The sequence below is a fragment of the Sciurus carolinensis genome, chromosome 6, assembly GCF_902686445.1.
Source record: "Sciurus carolinensis chromosome 6, mSciCar1.2, whole genome shotgun sequence".
NCBI classification, from domain to species: Eukaryota; Metazoa; Chordata; class Mammalia; order Rodentia; family Sciuridae; genus Sciurus; species Sciurus carolinensis.
Window position 1 is genome coordinate 43,538,089 of NC_062218.1, and position 19,311 is coordinate 43,557,399.

The following is a 19,311-nucleotide window of genomic DNA, read 5'->3' on the forward strand; positions in this document are numbered from 1 at the left end:
AAGTTTATTAGGCATGCAAGTACTAACTTACTTTTAGGAAGAATTTTCAAACTTTTAATTTAAAATATTATGGATTTAACCCTTTAAAAATCCTCAAATAATTTACTTCTGAATAGAAAGCACCTCCCTCCTCCACCCTCCTTGCTCTCGTCTCTCGGGCCTCGCGTCGCAGCTGCGGCCACAAGGGGGCAGCGGCGGCACGGAGTCGGGTTGGGCGGCGGGCGCAACAGCTCGGCCATCGCTTGCTCTCGCCTGGCACGTGGCTCTCGGCCGTGGATTAGCGCAGTTGGGGACGTGGGAGGCTGCGGGCCCCGCCCCCGGCCGGCGGCGGCCCTGCGCGGCAGTCGGGGCTGCGAGCGGAGCGGCGCGGAGGGCGCGACCGGCGGGCTGGGGAGGCGGGCTGCGCGCTGCCTTCAGGGCTCTAGAACGTGCGCCAGGGCGCGGGTAGCACCGCAAGCCTCTTGGGCGGGGCCGGGGCTCGGGAGCCGGTATCCGGACCTCCCACCAGGGCGCCAGGACCATGGCGCTGCGCGCCCGGGCGCTGTACGACTTCAGGTCGGAGAACCCGGGCGAGATCTCGCTGCGGGAGCACGAGGTGCTGAGCCTGTGCAGCGAGCAGGACATCGAGGGCTGGCTCGAGGGGGTCAACAGCCGCGGCGACCGCGGCCTCTTCCCGGCCTCGTACGTGCAGGTGATCCGAGCCCCGGAGCCCGGCCCGGCGGGCGACGGCGGCCCGGGCGCCCCGGCTCGCTACGCTAACGTGCCGCCCGGCGGTTTCGAGCCCCTGCCCGCCGCACCGCCCGCCTCCTTTAAGCCGCCGCCCGACGCCTTCCAGCCGCTGTTGCAGCCGCAGCAGGCGCCGCTGCCGAGCACCTTCCAGCCGCCCGGCGCGGGCTTTCCGTATGGCGGGGGCGCCCTGCAGCCGTCGCCTCAGCAGCTCTACGGCGGCTACCAGGCCAGCCAGGGCAGCGACGATGACTGGGACGACGAGTGGGACGACAGCTCCACGGTGGCCGACGAGCCTGGCGCGCTGGGCAGCGGCGCCTACCCGGACCTTGACGGCTCGTCGTCGGCGGGCGGCGGCGCGGTTGGCCGCTACCGCTTGTCCACGCGCTCCGACTTGTCGCTGGGCTCCCGCGGTGGATCCGCACCTCCGCAGCATCATCCGTCGGGGGCCAAGAGCTCGGCCACGGTGAGCCGCAACCTCAACCGCTTCTCCACTTTTGTCAAATCAGGTGGGGAGGCCTTCGTGTTGGGCGAGGCGTCAGGCTTCGTGAAGGATGGGGACAAGCTATGCGTGGTGCTAGGGCCCTACGGCCCCGAGTGGCAGGAGAACCCCTACCCCTTCCAGTGCACCATCGACGACCCCACCAAGCAGACTAAGTTCAAAGGTATGAAGAGTTATATCTCCTACAAGCTGGTGCCCACGCACACGCAGGTGCCAGTGCACAGGCGCTACAAGCACTTCGACTGGCTGTATGCGCGCCTGGCTGAGAAGTTCCCTGTCATCTCTGTGCCCCACCTGCCCGAGAAGCAGGCCACTGGCCGCTTCGAAGAGGACTTCATCTCCAAGCGCAGGAAAGGCCTGATTTGGTGGATGAACCACATGGCCAGCCACCCAGTGCTGGCACAGTGTGACGTCTTCCAGCACTTCTTGACCTGCCCCAGTAGCACAGATGAGAAGGCCTGGAAACAGGGCAAGAGGAAGGCCGAGAAGGACGAGATGGTGGGCGCCAACTTCTTCCTGACCCTGAGCACACCACCCGCAGCCGCTCTTGACCTGCAGGAGGTGGAGAGCAAGATAGATGGTTTCAAGTGCTTCACCAAGAAGATGGATGACAGCACACTGCAGCTCAACCATACTGCCAACGAGTTTGCACGCAAGCAGGTGACGGGCTTCAAGAAGGAGTATCAGAAGGTGGGCCAATCTTTCCGTGGCCTCAGCCAGGCCTTTGAGCTGGACCAGCAGGCTTTCTCAGCAGGCCTGAATCAGGCCATTGCCTTCACCGGAGATGCCTATGACGCCATTGGCGAGCTCTTTGCCGAGCAGCCCAGGCAGGACCTGGACCCAGTCATGGACCTGTTAGCGCTGTATCAAGGGCACCTGGCCAACTTCCCGGATATCATCCACGTTCAGAAAGGTAAAACCTGGATGGTAGAGCAAATGGTATGGAATGTGTCCTTCAGCGCTGTGACTTTGACAGCTGTAGGTTTCAGATTCATATTTATTCTACAGGTCTGGGAATCCGGCCCGGATATGGATGCCTAGGTCTTTCCCTAGAGCGTCTGTGGAGTGTGGGACAGGTGCCTTCCAGTCAGGGAGTAACTACTTTGCAGAGAAGCTTCTGAAAGTACTTTTTATGGCAATGCTATCATTTAGAATATGGGTAATGAGCTGCTCAGATCTGTAATCTTGTGACTGGGGTAGAATTAGCAGGGGACCCAAACCATGTTAGGCATCCATTTGAACACTGCATTGTCACTTAGTAGGGAAGAAATAATGGGGCAGAACTTGGTGTCTTCAGATAAAGGTAAGTCCTGCTTACCTCAACACCTCAGTTTGTGTTGCTAGGGGAACTAGGATCATTTCTCTTGAACTGGGGCTATATAAAAACTTTCATCGACTTCTTGCTTGCAACCTTTTAAAATAAGGTAAGAAGTTCGCTCTAGTTTCAGGAAATCAACTTGGTCTTTTTGAGTTTGGAATTTATTAACCTATTGAAATTAAGACTGTTTACAAAATGGTTTAGGGAAACTACATAGAATATGAATACTGTATCTGGGAGCAGTGTTTCTGGTATCCCAGTGAGTTGGCTTTCTCACTGACAGTGTGTTTTAGCAGTAGTTGTCAGTTCTAGCGTTCCCATCTTTTGTTACAATACCAGGATTTGCTTTTATTTATATTTATTTATTTTGTAAATTGTAGCCGTATTGCTTGTCCTAACATTGCAGACTAATTTGCATTCTGATACAGTGACTAGATTGACAGAGAATGGAGAGGCGTTGGAGTTAGGGAGCTCATCTTTACTGTGAAAGTCCTGTGCAGGGGGATGGTGGGAAGAGTCATCTAATCTAGCATCTCTGGCCCAGGGAAACCTTGGGTAACCAGGTGTGGCTTTCAAGGATGAGGTGCTCACTGCTTTTCCAGGTGGGCCAGTCCATTTATGAACAACTGATCCTCGAAATGTTCTTTTGTGTTTTGAACTGAAGTTTGTTTCTTTTGATTCTCTTTCTGTTTCCTGGAACCACATTTAATAAATCTAATTTTTTGACCTGTCAGGCCTTTAGACATTTGGAGATAGCAGATTCCTTTCTACTTCCTTCCTCTCTGGATCTCTCCTTCCCCTTGCAAGTGTGACTAGACAGACTTCTGACTCTTAACATGGGGGGAAGGAGGAGGTACAAATGTCTAGAATTGATCTTGAATCTGCTGTTGCTGCTGTCAAAACGCAGTACCCTGAACATCTGCAGTACTAATTTTAGTAGGGTACAGTGACTTTCTTGGCAGTTTCCAATTTGTAAATGCAGTCTAAGGTAGAATTAACTTTGACTAATAATATTGCTGTTGAGGTAAAGCGAACTTGCATTTGCATTCTCTTTTTTGCACATCAGTTATAAATCCTTTGTAGCTGGTGCTGGTGGAACTGACTTTTTAATGTGGCACCTTAACATTTAAATTCCATTTACTGCCTGCCTCATTCTGGATTCATGCTAGCCGCTTATTTACATATTTCTGTGAGTTCATGCAAATTGTTAGTAAATGGTTGAAAGGTGGGTAGTATCAAGTATACACATATGCAGCCCCATGCAGGTGACTGCCTATTCCAGATTGGCATTAGTTCATTTGCTCATTTTACTGTCACTCAGGCCTCAAAGTCAGCCTTTGTCAAGTGCCCTGCTGTCATATAGTGTATTAGAAAAGGTATGGTGTGTATTTGTTTTAAATTTATAGTAGTAGTCCACTTAGTCTAATAAACTATTTTTTATGCATTTTAATTATACAGAATAATGGGTTGCATTGTGGCATATTCATAATCCTACAATTGGAATTTTCTCCTGTTGCTTGGGATTTGCGAAACTTCCTTCATCAAAATTGTTGTCATTTTATGTGGTTTAAACACACTAAACAACACTGTGTCACTAAACATAATCTCTAGGAACTTCTGAAAGAACACCAGTTGATATTCAATATAGTTTGTTTCTGCTGTTGCCTTGGTGTGTAATGTACAGGGAGCCTGTGTCCCTAGATGACATGTCTTTAGAATGTACTGCCATTTAAAGCTGTAGTGTGCAATACATAAAGCTAGAAGTTTACAACCAGTATTTATTAAGGATGCTAGGGTCAGCGATTTTTAGGAGTACAGATGAGATGCAGATCACAAGCCAGGGGAGAGTTTTTTAAGTATGTTCAGGATTTGTGGTTGGAAGAGCAGCTGGACTTTTCTCCCCACTACGCAGTTGCTATTGGAACTGCCATTGGAATGGCTCGTTTTCTGTCTGAGCGCTTGGGGAGTTTGTTTACTGGTTAATTTTTTTTTTTTCCCTCCTCTAAGGTCTCAAAGCACAATCACATCAAAGGTCTTAACTGTGACTTTTGAGAACAGCAGTGACAAAATGACAAATAAAAATCTTTAAGCAGTTTATCCAGTATTTTGTTGTATTTGGTACACAGTTTATATTTCACCTTAGGAGAAATTTAAAAATTCAAAAAATATTTCAAAATAATTGTTTCACCTCCCCAGTTCTCATCATTTAAAGTAAGAGAAAGCAGTTTTTCACTGCTTGGACATTTTTTGTTCTAATCATAATTAGGAGGTCCATACTTCAGTGAGCTAGAACATGATTCTAAAGTGTTTTGTAATTACTAAAGCATTTATGGAGAGAGTTAATTAGATTTTGTTTTTCTTAATTCTTGGGGGAAAGGAAAGTGACATTAGGCTCCTCCGAACCTCTTGCTTATGCAGGAGACTACTGTGGTCATTGTTATAGATTTGTGCTCATCAGTGCTGCACCCAGGAGCCACATATGTTAAGTTAAAATTAAATGGGATGAAAAGTTCAGTTACTCTGTCACTCTGGCCAGGTATCAGTTGCTTAAATAGCTAGCAATGAGTACATTGGACAACAGGGATATGGAACGTGTTCATTGTTGCTGAAAGTTCTGTTGGACAGCATGGTTCTACTTGACTGACAGCTCCGTGCAGGTGACTGTCTACTCTGGGTTGGCATCAATTCCTTCATTTATTTTACTGTCACTGAAACAGTCACCAGTGTGGGACTGACACTTAACTGTAGCTCTGTCCTGAATTTCTCCAGCAAATTGATTATCTTTTAATGTGTTTTCCTAATAGTTTATTTTTATTGGGTCATCTCATGGCATCTTCTTTCTCGTGTAGGCTTAATTAATAAAAACTGGGAGGGGAAGCAGGTTCTGCTGGATCCCTCATGACAGCTTCCCAGGCACTCCCCCTGTGAGCAGTGTTCAATGGTGTGAGCTTGTCCATCTGCTTGCAGCTGGCCTTCGTGGCTCACTCAAACACACAGTGGTCTTGGGTCTGATGTCCAGAACCACCCTGGTGAAGACCCCGCTATAGAATGAGAGTGGGAAACTCAAATACTTTTAAATGTGGTGGGCTGGCTTTTTCCTGACTTTACTCAAAACTGAAACCATTGCTGAAACTCATCTAGGTTTTAGTGCAATACTTTTAAGCAAAAGTGAAGAAAGCCATATTCGGTTCTTTCAAAGGGAATTCTAAATTGTTTTTTTTTAAATCAACTAATGGAGTATAAGCTAAACAGAACTATTTAGGTTAACAGAGTAAAGGAAAAAGGTAGTTTGCTATTGTCTTCAGTACATTGGATGTGAATTCAGAATTTGTTTGAATCTTAACTTGAATTTTGCTTGACCTAATCAGAGCCCCTTACTTTCTTTGTACATAGGCAGTTCATTGATTCCTGAGTCAGCCGTGTGTACAAGTCTGTTACTAACTTGTAACCCCTGTGATTTTGATTTTCTTTTCTTGAAATGGTAGCATTCTGTCTTCTGCCTCTGTATCTTCACTGCCTGCAGTGTGCTTTATAATGCTGATGCTGGTGAATTTAGGGTAATTCATAGAATACATGTCATTTTGTATTTCATAATATATTCAATTTTGTTTCCGAAGATATGATTAGGCTTCAAAATTTAATAAAGATAAATCTGGATGGCAACAAGTTGTTGTGATTTTGAAAGTTTTACACCTCTTGGGGAATATTGCAAAAAGGAAAGACTGTAAAAGTTAAATTATGAGAACTGTTTTCATCTTTGTTTTGAAATATGGACTAGATGGCTGGAGGGAATTATTTAGAGTACAATTTCCTTATTCCAGAGACATGGTATAAAATCATGTTAAATAGATTTGTTGGCAAAACCTGGTTTGAGCTTTGTGAAACAAGGAGGCAGGACTAGATAAACAGTTCTGTACACTTTGATATGTAGAATCTACTTCATTGCTCTCAAAATGTTCCAGATGGAGCCCCTTTTTCAACAAAAAATTGCTCTAGGCCCTCAGGAACAGTATACCAGTAGTGGGCCCATCAGTCCTGCTGGGTAGAATTTCACCATTGTGCTTCCTTTTACCCCCAGGAGGGTTGGTCTCCAGTCCCTCAGACATTAATTAGAGATAGCCTGAGTCCCTGCAGGGCATGCAAGGTAAGACTGAGCTGCACTGAGACTTTCCAGTCTGCTCCCCATTCTACTGTAGCTAAAAATAGCCCTGAGAGAGGGTAGTGCCCAGAAGAAAAGAAAAAGGCTAAGAATTCAGGCTTTTAAGCAAACTCATCCTTATTTGCAAACTCATCCTTATTTTGAAACCTCTGGGCTAGAAATTGAGGCCCGCCAACCCTTTTGTTTGAGATCATTTCTGTCTAACCCATTTGTCCCCTCCCCAGTCTCCATCCCAGTTATTTTCTAGAGAGACTTCACTTCTTGCCTTAACCTTTGGCCCACTGTATTTTATTTTCTTAGTGGAATTCAGGTAATCTTCGGGCTTTTTAAATAGATGACTCAGTTCCTTGGTTAAATTATAAACATGACTGTCCATGGGCCGTCTTGGTAAGGAGGCTAGGCGGGTGTTGCTCTTTTCAACCTGCCCGTGGTTTCTAGACTTCTTTTTTGAACTATGTAGTCCTCTTCCAAATCACACTTGGAAGCTCAGTCTGTTACACCCATCATAGCAGAACTGAAAGAAGGGAGGGGACCTGCAGTCCCACCCTTGTTCTCCCAGGAACTCTTGGCACATGTGGGCTCCACTGGACTTTGCTCTTTATTCAGAAATGTCATTTCCTCTGGTCGTCTTTGGATTCTGAAGCATAGTGGCAGTGGTGGGATCCAGACAATGAAGAAATTCTGCAATTCACTCACAAACATGACTCTTCCCTTAAGGTTTTTCTTTGGGCTGAATAAAATCAATTTGTTACCTCTTCAGTATTTTTAACTCAAAGCTTAATAGCAAATTAAATTTAATGTGGCATCTATTTATGAAGCTCCTTAATATTATTAACTAAATGATTATCACCAATAAGTGGCACACTGATGTTTAGCTCTGTTTGATGAGATCATACCCAGAAGACAGACCTGTACCATTTGTCATCCCACATTTAAAGACAGCACAGACTAGATTCTAGTTATCAGGAGTGGGAGGGATAGTTAGCACCGATCCTTAGACAGTTCATAGACTAGTGATACAGGCTGAACAACCAGCCTTGGTGATGTGGTGTGCCAGGTTGTCAGGAAGCCTGGAGATTGGAAGAAGGGGGCAGTCTCCTGCAGAGAGCACCCCGAGGTTTAACAGTGGAGATGGGGTGGCTTGAGTCTGACAAGGGAGCTGAATTAGCCAAGCCAAAAAGTCGTGTGTGCAGAATCTCAGCGCTGCAGGAGCAGGTCCGTGTTGGGACACGTGGACCCTTGTGGTCTGGTGGATGCAGATTGGGGGGAACTTTGAAAAAGTTACTCTAGCCTATGTGAGCTTTCAGTTCTCTCATGGCCCAGTGGGAGCAGTTCCTCAGGAGGTTATCATGAGGATTAGATGTTACAGTTCATAGTAGCAACTCATTAAATGTTTGATTTTGAAAATGTAGAAAGGTGCTTTTAAAATGTTAAAATTGTTTAAAAAAAAAATTCCACTAATCTTGCCCCTCCCAGCAGCTTACATATTACCACCAGAATTGCAGGCAAAACTACAAAAACCCACGGAGTCATTAGTATAGCAATGAGATGTTATATTTTAATCAGATTGTCCTGAATTGTACATCAGATGTAATTAATGGTTGCAGGGATAGATGCAGATATTATTTGGAGTGGCCAATTGGTTGTTCATATTAGAGTTTATGTAAATTGTCTCTTTCCAGTACTTCTCCCCCTCCAAATTAATTTTGTTCTAGAGCAAATCACTTCAACATTTCTGAACTTTATTTCCCACATTTGCAAATATGAGGTTCACGATTTCTTAGAGACCATTTTGTTGGTTGCTTTTTTTAAAAAAGAGCACCATTTCTGCATTAAAAATGAAGTGACTCTTAAGTATACAGTAAACATTTTAGACATTATTTCAGGCTGGTTTCCACAGTGTTACACGTTTCTAGCTACATGACTCTAAGGTAGGAGCATGAAAATCCTTTACCAACTGATACAAAAGAACACTTACACACAGTTAGTTCAGATCAGCAAACAGCATCCCTGGCTTACCCCACCAGGTGTTTCCAGTGTGAAAATGATTGCTATCTGACCTCTAGCCAGTGGTGAGGTCTCCCAGTGTTCTGAGGCTGCAGTATGGTGGACGACAGCTGGAGCCACTTCTCTCTGGCCCTGGTGAGGATATAATTGGTGGGCCACCAAAGAGGGATTGTGATGGTGGTTACCTCTTGCAAAGTGAACTTCATTTTGAATTCTGAATGCCATTTCCTCTCCAGAAGTAAAAATAATCAAGTTGATTTTACCTCTGTATCTCAGTTAAACTTTAGGGTTAAAATAAGATTTAGTCAGCATATCACTTTTTATCCTTTCACTTTGTTTGGTTTGATTTTTGCAATACTGGGTTTGAACCCTGGGGTGCTGTACCATTGAACTACATCCCCAGACCTTTTTATTTTTTACATTTTGGAACAGGATCTTCCTAAGTTGCCCAGGAGGACCTTAAACTTGAGCTCCTTCTGCCTTAGCCTCCTGAATAGCTGGAATTATAGGCATGTGCCACTGTGCCTGACTCTGTCCCTTTTTTTTTTAGAATTTTTTATCCCTGAGTTGACTTCCCTCTTCTAAAGAAATTTCTATGTATTACTCAGTGGATAGGAGGATAGTGATTAGGGAGTGGAGCTAAAATCATTAGATTTATTCTCAGGACCCTCTAAAAGATAAACTATATTATTGAACAAATATTCAAATACCCATTATAGTCCAGGCACTATTAAGGATACTAGGGCTGCATCAGTGGCTCAGACAAAGATTGCCACCCAGTGGGGTGGGGACACACAATTAAAAATAAACAGTAAGTAAATTATAAAATATTCAGGGCAGGGAAAAAAAAAGTGGAATGGGGAAAGAGGGCTTAGAGGGGAGGATGAGGTATTTAAAAGGATGGTCAAAGTAGATCTCATTGAGAAGGTGAGATTTAAGTGGAGACTCAAAGGAGGGGATACTTACCCAAGCATGTATCTGGGCGGAAAGCTTTTCAGCAGAGGATGCAACCACAAGTCTCCCTGGGGTGGGTGTGGCAGGGACAAGTTGAGGAGCAGTAAGGAGGTCAGTTGGTTGGATTTAAGGGGATACTAGTAGGAGAAGAGGTCTCAGGTGGTCAAATTTGTAAAACTTTGTAGGTCATTGTCAGGACTTGGAATAAAAGTTCAAGAGAGAGAAACTATTGCAGGGATTTGAACCAAGGGATGATATTCTGTTGGACATTTTAACAGACTACCCTCAGTAGTTGTGTTGAGAATAGAATGGGTAGGGAATAGGAGCACATAGGAGCTAGGAACTAGTAGAGACTCTTAATAATCCAGGTGAGAACTGATGGTGGCATGGACCAGAGTGGAGACAAAGGACGAGATGACAGGTGTTCCACACTGGATCGATGTTAAAGATGGAATCCAAAGGTTCTCTGACTGATGTGACTGCATGTGGCATGTAGGAGAAAGGAGGATTCATCAAGGATGACTCCACAGTTATTGACCTAATCAACAATAATAAGTGTGGGAACAAGGGTGGGATGGGCAACCAGGACTTTAATTCAAGACTCTTAGATTGGTTTCTTGCATTCTGATCCACATGTCACCCACCCAACCCAAACACAGTCAAATCCTGATCCTAGTCCTCCTCCTTGGAGTGTCTGGAGTGTCCCCATTGGAATCCCATGCTTTTGAGTAATCACTGTATTCAGCACTTGGTTACTGGCTAGACTGTGGGGGTCAAGATCTTATGATCCTATATTATATAGCTGCACTGATTTATACATGCAGAGCAAGTACTTAGTGAAACTTATTGAATAAAGAAGTAGGCACTCATTAACTTCTTCTTTGACTTTGAAATGGCTGTTTTCTGTGATTTGTAGGATGACTTTGTTTTTTCCATTTTTATTTGAAAATGTATGGGAAATAAACGTAGGATGTGGGTATTTTTATAGATGCAGTTATTAATTAATATGTGAATGATTTAAAAGTCAGGCTTAAGTTTCTATGAAATGACTTTTTCAAATTCATTGGAGAGAAGAGATGAAATTTGAAAATGCTTTATTTTATGTGCCAAAGAATCAATATTATATACTTCATGGTATCTCTTTATATTGACTTCTTGATGTTTAAGTTTGCATATACAGTGATACACATTTTTCTTTTTGCTAAACTTCAATTATAATACTTTTACTGAGATTCCTTTTGCTTAATTCAGAGCACAAGATCCATAGAGACTGTATTTACTTTGTTGATTGAATTGGGTACTCAGAACAGTGTGCTTAGGTGTAGGATTAGGAGGTAGGATTCTGTGAAGTAGGATATGTGTTATAAGGAATTGAGATAAAAGGTAGATTTAACTTAGTGCTGAGAATAAGAGAGTGTATAGGAGTCCAGAGGATGGAAAGTGGTTGTCAGTTATGTTTGAGGCTTAGGTGGGTAGCATTTGGTTTCCCCTTTGAAAGATGGTCACATTTGACTGTTGGAAGAATATAGATGAGAAGTACACACCTGATTTGAACATGTTTTAGGATAGGTTTGGTAAGCACACAGTAGTTGATGTGCTGATTCCCAGTACTCACCCCAACAGGGGAGACTGACTAGCTGTTGACTTAGAGTGTGACACAGTTTTGGACATATGCCATGATGTGAAATAGCACAGAGGTGGATATAATTAACTGTGGAGAGTGAGTAGGTAGATTCAGGGACAGTTTTTACCAGTATAAGAAAGTTTTGAAAACATTTGGAGATTGTTCAGTCAGGCAAAATAGGGAAAGGGCATTTCAGATCAAAGAAACCATGTGCACAGAAGTTGGGTTCAGTCGTGGCTGGTGAGTGGTTACAAGTGTAAATTGGGCCCATCCTGGATCTATTGAATCCAAATGTCAGTGTCATGTTGATGGTCTTCAAAAAGTGCTTCATGTACTTTCAGTGTGCTTCTGACTTTATAGCTGCTGTTGGAAGTGATGGAGGAACCATTATGGGAGAACTGTGAGGTACCGTTGTGGCTGGATTTTGTACTTCTCATGGACAGGTCCTCATGGGCAAGTGTCAAAGGTGGCTTGGGGTGAACTGAAATGGGCAGCTCTGTGGTATTTCAGGCAAGACTTAATAAAATCCTAAATGAAGGTAGTGCGGTAGGGGTGGGAGGAGAAGGAGTTACAGGGTCTGCTTGTCTGCAGGAGGCGGGGAAAGGGGGCAGGGAGGAGAATAAGATGACCTGCAGAGCAGGACTGGAGCCACCAATAGAGAGATGACTGGAGATGGCTTGGCACAGAGGTCTGCAAACTGTAGCCCACTGGCCACATTTACCAAGGGATATGTTTGTGGATGGCACTTGATCTAAGGGTGGTTTTTATATTTTTAGATAATTCTGTTTTTAATGTATAAGTACCTACGTAATCACCTCAGTTTTGCCTGTTGACTTGTGAAGCCTTAAATAATTACTGTCTGGCCCTTAAAGAAAATATTTGTTGACCTTTTGACATGGGGGACAGGCAGGTAAGTGAAATTACTATTTCCACTCATATTCCCATTCAGCCATTGTTTATGGAGTCCTTACTCTGTGACCGTCAGTATTCTAGGCATGATATGTATGTTTTCTTAATTCCATGCAGGAGTGGGTATGATAGCCAAGTAGTTGTGAGCATGCACCAGAAGCAGCTGGGCTTGTGTTCCTGCCAGCTTTACTCACCGCCTCATCTTCTCAGCTTCGGTTCCTCGTGTATAATGTGGAACAGATATCTTTTATGGTATTAGTACCTAACATTTTTAAGCATTATTTATTAGCTATTCCATTCATTTCCTAGCTGCTGTAACAAGTTAGCACAGACTATGTGATTTAAAACCACAGAAATGTATTCTCTTACGGTTCTAGAGACTGGCGGTCTGAAATGAAAGTTTTGGCAGGGCTGTGCTCCCTCTGGAGGCTCTAGGATACACCCCTTCCTTACCTCTTTGAGTGTCTGCTGTTTGCTGACCATCCTTGGGGTTCCTGTCTGCCTCCATCTCTCTCCATGGTCACATGGCATTGTCACTGTGGGTCTGACTCTCCCTTCTCCTTTTTCAGGGTCACCAGTCAGATTGGATTTAGGGCCCAGAGTCTAGGGTTCTTTACATTGTAGTAACCAGCATATCTACTAGAAAATTGAGTTTTGGTCTACAGGCAGTCAGCAGCCACTAAAGATTTTAAAGTAAAGAGTGATATCTTTATCTTATTTAAAATAGCTAACATGTTTTGAGGATTTTCTTGGTGCTTCATGTTTTATATTCATTATATCCGTTTAAACTTCACAGGAACTTTTGGGGGAAATACTCTCATTTTTCTACTCTGTAGACAGGAGTTGAGCCACAGAAATTTAAAACTCCTGGTAGTTTAAATAAGGCATCATGGGTGTGTGGCCTGGCTCCCTGGGGCAGGCCTTTTGATGAGGCTGTTAGAGTGGTGCAGGCCAAGGTGCGTGCCTTCAGGAGGGATCTGGTGAACTTGAGACCCCTGCTAGGTAGCATAGCAGGACTTGGTGAGATGCTGGCTGTTTGAAGGAGTCTAAGGTTAAAGGAAAGACAAGAAATGCAGCTGAAGGCCTCTTATTGGAAGGTAAAACCTTAGATTTTTTTTGTGCTAGGAAGATAGAGGCCTAGGCTAAAATATGAACAGAAGCTGCTAAGCAGAGAAACCCCTCCACATGGACCAGGAAGAGTGTGCAGTGGCATCAGCTCTTGACAGGATCCACCCAGTAGCACCCAGAATCCCCGAACCAGGGCCTTCCAGGAGCCTCGGTCCTGTGCTTTGTATTGACCTGTTACTAATTACATGTGCTGTGGTCACATGACATTTTAACTAAATACTGATAGATGTCAGCATGCGTCACCTCTAGGTTTTCATGTTTTAAGACTTATGTTTTGAGTATATTTTAAAACTTGATATATTTCTAGGTACTGTGTTCTGTCTTTAGTTAGTTATTTTTATGATCTCATTCAAGGAAGTCCAGATGTGGCCGGAGTAAAGACTCATAGCCACTGGACACCTGTTCCCTGCCAGTACAGGGAAAGAGAAAACCATGGGTGAGGGGTCTTAAGTCTAAAACAACTGGGTTAGGAGTTATGCCTAAGTCTCAGTGATCATCCAGCAGTGTGAGGTGCCAGCCATTGGTGCACAGCAGGCAGCACTAAGATGAGAGTGCTTTAGTTGCCCCCCGGCTGGTACCACCATCACTTGTGGTCTGCTGCAAGGATTAGCCTTTCATTTACAAAGTAGACATTATTTAAGAAAAGCCCTTGGAAGAATTAATATATTCTTTGGAAATATTCATCTAACTCCAGTGTTAACCATAGTGTTCTGAGAAGCTTTTATAAGAGTCAGGCTCCTAGAAGGCCCTTGCTCAGGGCCTTGGTCAAGGCTCCCCTGGTGGCTTTTGTCAGAAACTCACTGTGCCACTTAACACTCTTCCTGACCCAGTGTGGAGGAACTTCTCTGTTTAGCAGCTTCTATTTGGTTTTATTTTCATCTGGACTTCCCTTTATCTTCCTAGAACAAAAGAAATAAAGGTTTTGCCTTTAAGTAAAAGTAGTTTTCAAAGTTTTCTTTTTGATATAACTACATTGTTGAATGTGAAGATCTCCTAAACCCACAGTACTAGCAGCTTGCATGCATCTCTAATGCTGCTTTAGTAAGATTCCATGTATATAAAATATTTAAGAAAAGAAACTGTTCCTATTCTCAGATTTTAAAGTCTTCCTATGTGGTTCGCCACATGCAAATCAACATTTTCACCATTTTATCCAAGCACTATTTAATTTGAGGAGGATACCAAGGATTAAACCCAGGACCTTGTACATACTAGGCACAAGCTCTATCACTGAGCTGTACCCCCAGCTGCTTATTTAATATTTACTGTAAGCTGAAACATAATAATCTTTATATATAAAAATAACAGTTTCCAGCAACAAATAGCCATAAGAGATCTAATCATGTGATTGCAGTCTTCATTTTTAAAACAAGGTAAACCATGTGAATATACATGCATAGTGAGTAACATGTTTTAGGATATTTACACTAAAGTCAGTGTTTTCATTTATACTCAGTATCATCCTGCCCTTAGACTTTAGGTGATGAATGAAGCTCTAAGAGCTACTTATTTAGAATCTACTAAGGCTCACTTCCCTACCTCCTTTTTTTTTTTTTTTTTTTGGTACCAGTAATTGAACCCAACTCACTGAGCCACATCCCCAGTCATTTTTATTTTTTATTTTGAAACAGGGTCACACTCAGTTACTACTTAGGGTCTCCCCTTGCTAAGTTGCTGAAACTAGCTTTGAACTTGTGATCCTCCTGTCTCAGCCTCTAGAGCTGCTGGTAGCAAGATTTTTACTTAGTACAAACTACTTATATCTTAAACCAAACCAAGCTTAAAAGCCTGAATTCTGTAAATGATTAAAATTTTTCATTAACAACACCCAGGTTAATTTTTCTGCAATTTATACAACTTGTCCCTCTTCGCTCCATTTTAAAATGGCTCTTGGGTCTCGGGGTATAACTCAGTGGTAAAGCACTTGCGTAGCATATATAAATCCCTGAATTTAATCCCTAACACTGCCAAAAAAAAAAAGAAGAAGTAAATAGAATGACTAAATTATTTGTTGTTTATTACATTTGTAAATTGAAGGTGAAGTTTAAATTAAGTTATCTTTGAATTTGATAGTTCTTGGCTTTAGGGACTTGGAGTCCCTTCGAAAATTGCTTTTGCTGGCTGAAGCTTAGTATTAGTATTTGTACCCTGATTCAGAGCTTATTAGCATGATCCATACTTGGAGCCCACTTGGAATGATTTGATTCAAGCATAGAATTTCAAGAGCCTAGAGGTGGTTTGTGAGTTACTCGTCCCTGAGATGTAGACTTCCAAGGTGGGGTGTGCACTGTGTGTTGAGGCTGCTCTGTGGGGTTTGAGATGGCCTTGAATGAAGTAGCCCCAGCAGGCCAGATTCAAGAGAACTGCCTGAGTAGAGCAGATCAGGTTCACACGCGGCTGGCCGCCTTTTACATCATTATTTAATTTCCCTAAACTCTGTTCCCTACCCCTGAAAATGGGGGTGATGAGCGCTTTCCTTTTGGTGTTGAAGAAGAGAAAATGAGACACTCGACATACAGGACTCAGGTTTTCAGAGAGCTATTGTGTGACTACTTCTTGGCACATGGCCACCCATCTCTATGTGGATGTCATCCTGTTTTTTTTTGTGTGTTTTTTTTTAAGATTTTAAGATGTTTTACTCAAGACTATCACAAATTAAATAATGGAACAAAAAGAGGAAAAGGGAATCAACAAGTGAGGAAGGAAGGAAAGGGGAAAGGAAGAAGTTAGGGATCTGTGGGTGTGGATACCAGCGATGAGCCCTAAAGAATAAAATAGGTCCCATTGACCAAATTAGCATTTCCTTCAACATTTTCCATGTTCATAGGAATGAAGAAAAACAGGCTGAGTCCAGTGGGGAGCAGCTTTCACTCAGCCGTCCCTGTGCCCTACAGCCTGTCTCTTGTTCTGTCCCTTACACCTTGGCTTCATTTGTAGGGGAAGGTCACAGGAAGTCTGAAAATCTATTTAATGTTTTTGGCACATTCAAGATTTAAAACTTAAATAAGGTGCTTTCTTTCTTTCTTTCAAGGAAAAAAACCAGCCTTTGGATCCCTGTTGCTTAGTGACTGGGCCTTTTGTGTAAGTGGTTTTAGGAGGGACAAAACATACTGAGAAGAAATTTGGGTGAGAAAAGGAACCCAAAGTTGAGGTGCACAAGGGGACTGGGGGTTGAGTGTTTGGAGCAGAGGAGGTCTTCGGGGCATGAAGGAGGGAAACTGGAAGGGACCAGGCAACTTCTTACAGGGAGTGTGGGGCTGGCCCTGGTTAAAATTCCTGAGGCAGAACTGTGTATGAGGATTTTTCCCCTGTTTTGCTAGGTCAGAAGCTGCCAGGAAGGTTGTTCCTTTCTGCAAATCAGAAGCAGAGGAACATGGAACAGTACTGTTCAGTGACGTGCAGATGCATTTGTTAGTGTGCTTGTTGATTTAGTTAAACTTGCAGTGGGTTTTTAATATGTGCTAAGGGGCTCAGTGACACCAGAGCTAGCCTACTCTCATTTTAGAAGAAAGACAGCAACATTGCAGTGCTTCTTGAACTTTAGCTTTTACTGATGAAAATAGTGTAATGACATGCTGTGTAAATATTGTAATACTTTTGCAAATGGTGCTGGGTTCCTTGATCATAGTTAATTTATAATATGAGGGTTGTTGTTGGTTTTAGTTTGAGACCTTTAAGATAATGAACACCGTTAAATAATTAAATTATTTTTTTTTACATTCTTTAAACATGAGTAATATAATCTTTCTAAAATTTAGTACATGTTGTGTTACAAAGAAAGACAGTTATTTTTTGCTTTGCTCTTTGATCCTGAGCATATTTTAAAACTATGCAAGGTGGTTCACACTGCTGAAATATAAAGGAAAAAGGTAAGAGATGGTTGGAAGTGTATCTGGGACCATAGATTTCTGTGGAGCTGGATTTCATAATAGGGAAGTGGGACTAAGTGCCTTTCTTGGAGTCTGGTCAATTTCAATAAGTATGAGAATGAACCCTTGCATGAACAGAGTCTGCATCAGTCTTGGGAGTTTTGTTTGTAACAGGTCCTATAGCAAGATAAAAGCGTTAGTTTTCCTTTTCACTCTCAAAATGTGGAAAAGAAGGGTCCTTTGCAGCAGTGTAGCAGGGTTACTCTCCTTCTCAAGTCTTATTCACACTCCTCTCGGGTGTGATCACCGGCTGAGCAGATGATCTCTTAAAGGTGATATCCTGGGGCTGGGTTGTAGCTCAGTGGTAGAGTGCTTGCCTAGCATGGGTGAGGCACTGGGTTCAGCACCACATAAAAACAAATAAATAAAATAAAGGTTAAATTCTTCAAAAAAAAAAAAAAAAAAGTGACACCCTGTGAGGAATGGACAGTGGAAAGAGTGGGACTGACAGACGGGTAGGAATGGTGGCTTCTTTGCCAGGAACTGGTGGTGGAACTTTGGACAGTTGACTCGGCCTCCTGTTTTTAAAATTGAGAGAATTATGCCAAAACATCCTTCTGAGGCCCTTTTAGCTGAAACCAGTCAATCTGCCACCAGCTCTGCTGGTCCCACCTGTGACTCAGTTATGACTGGCCTTTCCTGGGCCCAGAGTGGTCTGAAGGACCTCGGGGCTCCTGTTCCTCCTTTAGGAATGAGGCCTTAAGGTTATTCCTGAGTGAACTTTCTGGCCTGTGAAGAAATCCTAATAATTCGCCAAACTAATTTAATGATTAAATTGAATGCTCGACTGAACTCTCCCTCTCCACACACGAACTGTGTGAGGGGCATTTTCTTTGTCCCTTTTGCCTCCTATGCCGAGCTCCCTGGGGAAGGGACAGTTGGAATGTGCTGGAGGCCAGCAGCCTGCAGTATTTCTGTCTGTCCAGGATGTTGTGAAGTACATTGCTTCACTTCCAGAAACTTTCGTTATACTTTCTCCTGTACTCTGTGTACATTTCAAGAATTTAATTCCAGTCGTGTAACTTGAGACGGTACTACTTCATGTGTTACCTTGTGAGTAGTACTTTCTTCTGAACCAGGAATGTTCCTGTATTTTTTTAAAAGTACATATTCACACTACTTGGTTTTGTCAGTCCTTTCTGCTTAATAATAAAATCTTCACATGCCTGTGTTGTTCCAGATGTAGCCAAGGAATGTCTTAGCCCAGGATATCGCACAACTATGTACTATATGCTGTTATAACATATTTTTCCTCTGATCACCCCATTTAGTATTTTTTATTGGTGCCTTATGTTTATACATAATAGCGGATTCATTATGCCATATTCCTGTATGCACATAACATAGTTTGCTCAATCTCCTTCCTCAGTACCTTCCTTTTCCTCCTATCTACCCTCTCCCTGATCCAACAGCTCCCCCTTCTATCATTATCATTATTTTAATTAGTGCATTTTCGTGACGTCTTTGGGATTCATTGTGGTATATTTGTCCATGGACATAGTATAATTTGGTAGATTTTGTTCTCCAGGACTTCCCCATTTCTTCCCCTTCTCCCTCCCTCTTGATCCCCTTCCTCTACTCTGTCTGCCTTCTATTTTGTAAGATTACACACACACACCTTCTTATTCCTTTTTTTTTTTCTCTCTCTGGCTTTTGTGTGTGAGAGAAAACATTCAGCCCTTGGCTGTCTGAGTCTAGTTTATTTCACTTAGCATAATGTTCTCCAATTCCACCCATTTACCAGCAAATGACATAATTTTATTCTTCTTTACAGCTGGGTAAAACTTCATTGTGTATTTATACCACATTTTCTTTATCCATTCATCTGTTGATGGGCACCTGGGCAGTTTCCATCACTTGGCTATTGTGAGTTGTGTTGCTGTAAACCTTGGTATGCGTGTATCACTGTAGTACACTGATTTTAGTTCTTTGGCATAAATGTGGAGGAGTGAGATAGCTGGGTTATGTGATAGTTTCATTCCTAATCTTTTTTTTTTTTTAAGTGGGCAAACTTTTTTTTTTTTTTAGTTAGCTTTTCATTTTTTACAGTCTGCA

At 43.0% G+C, this 19,311-nt stretch overlaps 1 protein-coding gene across 1 annotated transcript in view; it reads left to right on the top strand.

Annotated features, from left to right (window-relative positions):
- The first annotated feature begins 304 nt into the window (after positions 1-304).
- Positions 305-19,311, top strand: part of Snx18 (sorting nexin 18) — a 28,263-nt gene continuing 9,256 nt past the window's right edge. Inside the window, exon 1 of the mRNA XM_047556411.1 lies at positions 305-2,141. Within this exon, the coding sequence (XP_047412367.1) occupies positions 521-2,141 (1,621 nt within the window). The 5' untranslated portion in view covers positions 305-520. The remainder of the gene's footprint in view (positions 2,142-19,311) is intronic.